Genomic DNA, 4,912 nt, shown 5'->3' with positions numbered 1-4,912 from the left:
AATTAAAATAGACCACATTTGTCCCAGGATTCTCTACTGTTTCTATAAATTTCCTTCTCAGATGCGGCTAACATATATTTTAGAGGTGGCTTGGTCAGTAGGTCCTGTTCAAGGCCTTTTAATTTGAAGAGACGACTAGGAATTGAATCGTCTCTATCAAAAATAGAGATGTCTCTAAAACTCATCTCTATAGTAGTATTAGTGTTTACCTTATAACATATAGATTAAAAAGATATTAGCTAGGGGCGGGCACAAACTATGAAGGAGAGGCTTTATTATCTTCAGTCTCCAGCATCTAGCTCCTCTCTTGTACGTCCAAAAATACAGCAGTGTCTTCCAACACGGAACTCACAACAGACAGGGATAGATAGGAATCGAGGATAAGGTTGCTCCGTGAGTGGTCCTCATCCTAATACGTGGACTAATCTTTTGGGCAATATACATAACATCACACACGATCAGATCAGATCAAGAGCCACAAAATAGGCCCATGCCCTCGTCCAATCCTCCTACTTGTGATCTGTATCATTTTGTCCCGTGCGAAGAACGTCTCTGTTTTCTTCGTTTCTAGATGTAGATAAGGCACAGGAGAGTGCTCCGTAGCGAAGTCACGGAGCTCCAGCTCGACATCAGAACGATTCAACACAGGGCACGGAGGTGAACTGGTGAAGTCTCGGTCAGCTGCTGTCATCCTATAGCTGACTTGAAATAGTTTTTGCATACTGTAAGCATCTAGTGACCTCTGTGTTCCGTGGAATATCCACTTGCATTTTAATCGGCCGTCTTTCCCATCTTGTAGCCGGGTTTGCACAAGAAGCCGCCCCAGCCAAACACCTGGCTTCAGATAAAGTCTCACTTGCGCAGTCTCCTCGACCACTCTCCGAGCTAGAGTAGATCGGTGAGGCCGTCTCCTCCTCGCCAGCTACCCCGCGGCAATGGACAGGCTCGGCGCGAATCCGGCGAACTCGTGCCCGCTCACGCCGCTGGGATTCCTGGAGCGTGCGGCCACCGTCTTCGGAGACTGCCCCTCCGTTGTCTACCACGACACGGTCTTCACCTGGTCCCAGACACACCGGCGATGCCTCCGCCTCGCCTCCGCGCTCGTCTCCCTCGGCATCACCCGCAGCGACATCGTAAGCCTCGGTCAATTCCGCGAATTGCTCACCCCTCATCCCTGCCTGCGCGGGAAATTATTAAGTCTGATTTGGTTAAATCATTCCTCTTGGGCGGGTATAGGTGTCCGTGCTGTTGCCCAACGTGCCGGCCATGTACGAGATGCAGTTCGGAGTGCCGATGAGCGGCGCCGTGCTCAACAACATCAACACGCGCCTGGACGCGCGCACGGTCGCCGTCCTGCTCCGCCACTCCGGCTCCAAGCTCGTCTTCGTCGACCCGGCGTCTCTAACGCTCATCAGTGACGCGCTCAAGCAGCTCCCGCACGGGCACCCGGCGCCGCGCGTCATCCTCGTCGAGGATACCCACGAGACGGGCCTCCCCGCCGCCCCGGCCGGGTCACTCACGTACGAGAGGCTTCTCGAGACGGGCGACCCGGAGTTCGCGTGGGTGCGGCCGGCCAGCGAGTGGGACCCGATGATACTCAACTACACCTCCGGCACGACGTCGGAGCCCAAGGGCGTGGTGCACTGCCACCGCGGGCTCTTCCTTATCACGCTCGACTCGCTCATCGAATGGGCGGTCCCGCCGCAGCCGACGTACCTGTGGACGCTGCCCATGTTCCACGCCAACGGCTGGAGCTTCCCGTGGGGTATGGCCGTGGTGGGCGGCACCAACGTGTGCCTGCGCCGCGTCGACGCCGCCGAGGTGTACGCCACCATCGCGGGCCGCGGGGTCGACCACCTCTGCGGCGCGCCCGTCGTGCTCAACATGCTGGCAAACGCCCCGGAGGGCGTGCGGCGGCCGCTGCCGGGGAAGGTGCGCATCCTGACCGCCGGCGCGCCGCCGCCGGCTGCCGTGCTGCACCGCACGGAGTCCATCGGGTTCGAGGTCAGCCACGGGTACGGGCTGACCGAGACGGCGGGGCTGGTGGTCTGCTGCGCGTGGAAACGGGAGTGGAACAAGCTCCCCGCGTCGGAGCGCGCACGGCTCAAGTCGAGGCAGGGCGTGCGCACGCCGGGCATGGCCGAGGTCGACATCGTCGACGGCAAGACCGGACGCAGCGTTCCCCGCGACGGGTCCACGATGGGCGAGATCGTGCTCCGCGGCGGATGCGTCATGCTCGGCTACCTCAACGACGACAGGGCCACCAGGGCGGCGATACGCGAGGACGGGTGGTTCTACACGGGGGACGTCGGCGTGATGCACCCGGACGGGTACATGGAGATCCGCGACCGGTCCAAGGACGTGATCATCAGCGGCGGGGAGAACATCAGCAGCGTGGAGGTGGAGTCCGTGCTCTACAGCCACCCGGCGGTGAACGAGGCCGCGGTGGTGGCGCGGCCGGACGACTTCTGGGGCGAGACGCCGTGCGCGTTCGTGGGACTCAAGGAGGGGTCGGCGGGCGCGGTCACGGCAGCCGATGTCATCGCGTGGTGCCGCCAGCGCATGCCGCGCTACATGGTGCCGAGAACGGTGGTGTTTCGCGACGAGCTGCCAAAGACCTCCACCGGCAAGATCCAAAAGTACGTGCTCCGGAACCTTGCCAAGCAGATGGGGTCAACCCGGAAGGGCGCCAGCAGCATCAGCAAGATGTAGCGCTGTCGTGGCATGCATCTTCTTGTGATCACCAAGTCCTCTCAAAGTAGTGGACCACCACGCATGGGGCTTCGTGATGTCTCCTTTTTTATCTTATCCTGTGGTGACTCACAAGCTAAGGACAAGGTGGATACTCCCTTGTCCACGAAAAAAATACAATTATATGATCCGTGTCAGTCAAACTGACTCAAGTTTGACTAAGTTTATCATAAATAATATTAGTATTTATATCTTTAAATAAATTTAGTATAAAAATATTCTATAACTAATCTAATAATACTTATTTTGTATTATAAATGTTGATACTTTTTATATATAAATTTAGTCAAAGTTAAAAGTGTGTGACTTCTTAAAAATCGAGAATTGTATTTTTTTTACGGTGAGAGTACATACGATGATTTATACAGACAATGTGAAGTTTTTTTAGCGAAGGGGACAATTTGAAGTTATCCAAGTTCAAAGTGATCAATGACCAATCGGTACTCCCCACATTTCAAATTATAAGTCGTTTTGACTTCTTTAGTACATCTATTTTGCTATGCATCTAGATACAATAATATGTCTACATACATAGCAAAATAGATGAATAAAAGAAGTCAAAACGACTTATAATTTGGAACAGAGGGAGTAGTATGGAGTCGAAGGAATGAAAGCTTTTTATTTATTTTTAAAAAAAAAGATAAAGTTTTGATTTTATTTTGTGTTGAGTTAATGTTGTTTAGCACTGTAGCCACTTAAATTCGCAATTGTTAAAATCATAACCCAAAAGTAGCTCCTGAAATTTTCTGAAATATTGTTTGTGGCTTAGTTGATGTTTGTGGAGCACGCTGGCGTCACTATATAGTTTTTTAAGGCTGCTATATAGTACTTATTTATTTTTAATGGAAATCTTTTCCAGGATGTTTTGACCCAAAGATGTAAAAAAAAAAAAAATACAAGTGCACTTGGGCCTGTTTCCTTGCTGCTTGTCCAGGTTAGCTGTGCCTGTGTTTTATTTCAATTATTTTTACACTAAAAACTAGTGGCCCAACCGAAAAACTCGTCCATGGTTCTAGCCTATCCAAAGTGCCCAAAAAATAAGGTTGCAGCTTTGGTGATTGGTGCTAGCATAGCTTGGTATATATAGGAGTAAAACCAAAACAAGATCGTGAGAGCAAGGGCCTTTTTGGTGGGGCTGTGGGGGCTTTAACTTCTGACTGTAGCGCTGCAGCATTACTATAGTAATTCCTCTGTTTCAAAATGATAATCGTATTAGACCAAAGAAAAGGTCATACAAAATATTTTTTGACCATTAATTTCTCTTATAATATAAAGTCGGCCGCTCAAAATCAATATCATCTTATAGGCACTTTTAACACAAATCTATTGATGTAAGTTTTATGCTCTAAACTTTCATATAATTTGACTAAATGTTGATCAAAATTTTTAAAGTTTGACTCTGGTCAAATGCGATTAACATTTCTGAACTGAGGGAGTAGAAGCTAGTGAAGCCCCTCTTGCCAGGCTTCACAGGCTTTTCATACTTACTAGTTCATTTTTGGGTTAAATAAAGAGAGAAAAGAAGCTTTTGTTATAATGTAGCACAATACCGCTACATTAGATGCATCATAAGAAGTTCAAGCCATGAGAACCATTTCCAAAGACGGCCTAAGTCCTATCCTGCTTCATTTTTATGTTTCATTACGGAAACAAAGTCGAAATCGGGAAGACCGGGGACGGGAACGAAAATGGTATTCACAGAATATAAAAAATTTAACGACTCAAACAGAATCATGTTGATAACGGTAAGGTTCCAAAAAGACAAAACGAGAACCTGACACGTAGAACAAAATTCATGACTTTATATGCTTACCTAATGGCAACATGGTAACACTGTCAACACATAAGTAATTTATGATTCATACTATAAGGTCTATTGAATGACAGAGTGCAAGACCACAAGGGCACATGCAATGGGCATGCGCAACATTGACATTAAGGGTGGGGTTGACTTCTGTGAGCAACAACTACAGCCAGACTCCACAATGGCATAACAATAAAGGTGGGTCCAATTGATTCTCCAACCTTCCCATCTCTATTCTTTCGGCAGCAGCAAAACTTGGAGAGAGAAATGACGGGTGAGAAGAGACAGATTCAATTGTTTTTTATTCGCTCATGGTTGGCCGCAAGCTTGAGGTGCATATTTCAAGTGCAGGTAAAA

The 4,912-nt window shown here is 49.1% G+C and overlaps 1 protein-coding gene across 3 annotated transcripts; it reads left to right on the top strand.

Moving 5' to 3' along the window:
* Positions 1-480: 480 nt before the first annotated feature.
* LOC136528072 (2-methylpropanoate--CoA ligase CCL4-like) lies at positions 481-2,849 on the top strand. Of its 3 annotated transcripts, none has more exons than XM_066520970.1 (3): positions 481-665; positions 800-1,133; positions 1,237-2,849. In XM_066520970.1, the coding sequence occupies exons 2-3, from the start codon at positions 936-938 to the stop codon at positions 2,710-2,712; spliced, it is 1,674 nt and encodes a 557-aa protein (XP_066377067.1). In that variant the 5' UTR covers positions 481-665; positions 800-935; the 3' UTR covers positions 2,713-2,849. The 3 variants fall into 3 exon arrangements, with proteins under 3 accessions (XP_066377067.1, XP_066377066.1, XP_066377064.1); XM_066520969.1 differs by having other exon boundaries at positions 481-676; XM_066520967.1 differs by having other exon boundaries at positions 481-724.
* The last annotated feature ends 2,063 nt before the right edge of the window (positions 2,850-4,912 follow it).

This window comes from Miscanthus floridulus, chromosome 19 (assembly GCF_019320115.1).
Source record: "Miscanthus floridulus cultivar M001 chromosome 19, ASM1932011v1, whole genome shotgun sequence".
Lineage (NCBI taxonomy): Eukaryota > Viridiplantae > Streptophyta > Magnoliopsida > Poales > Poaceae > Miscanthus > Miscanthus floridulus.
The sequence above is the reverse complement of the archived record's forward strand: the minus strand, read 5'-3'. Positions and strand labels throughout refer to the sequence as shown.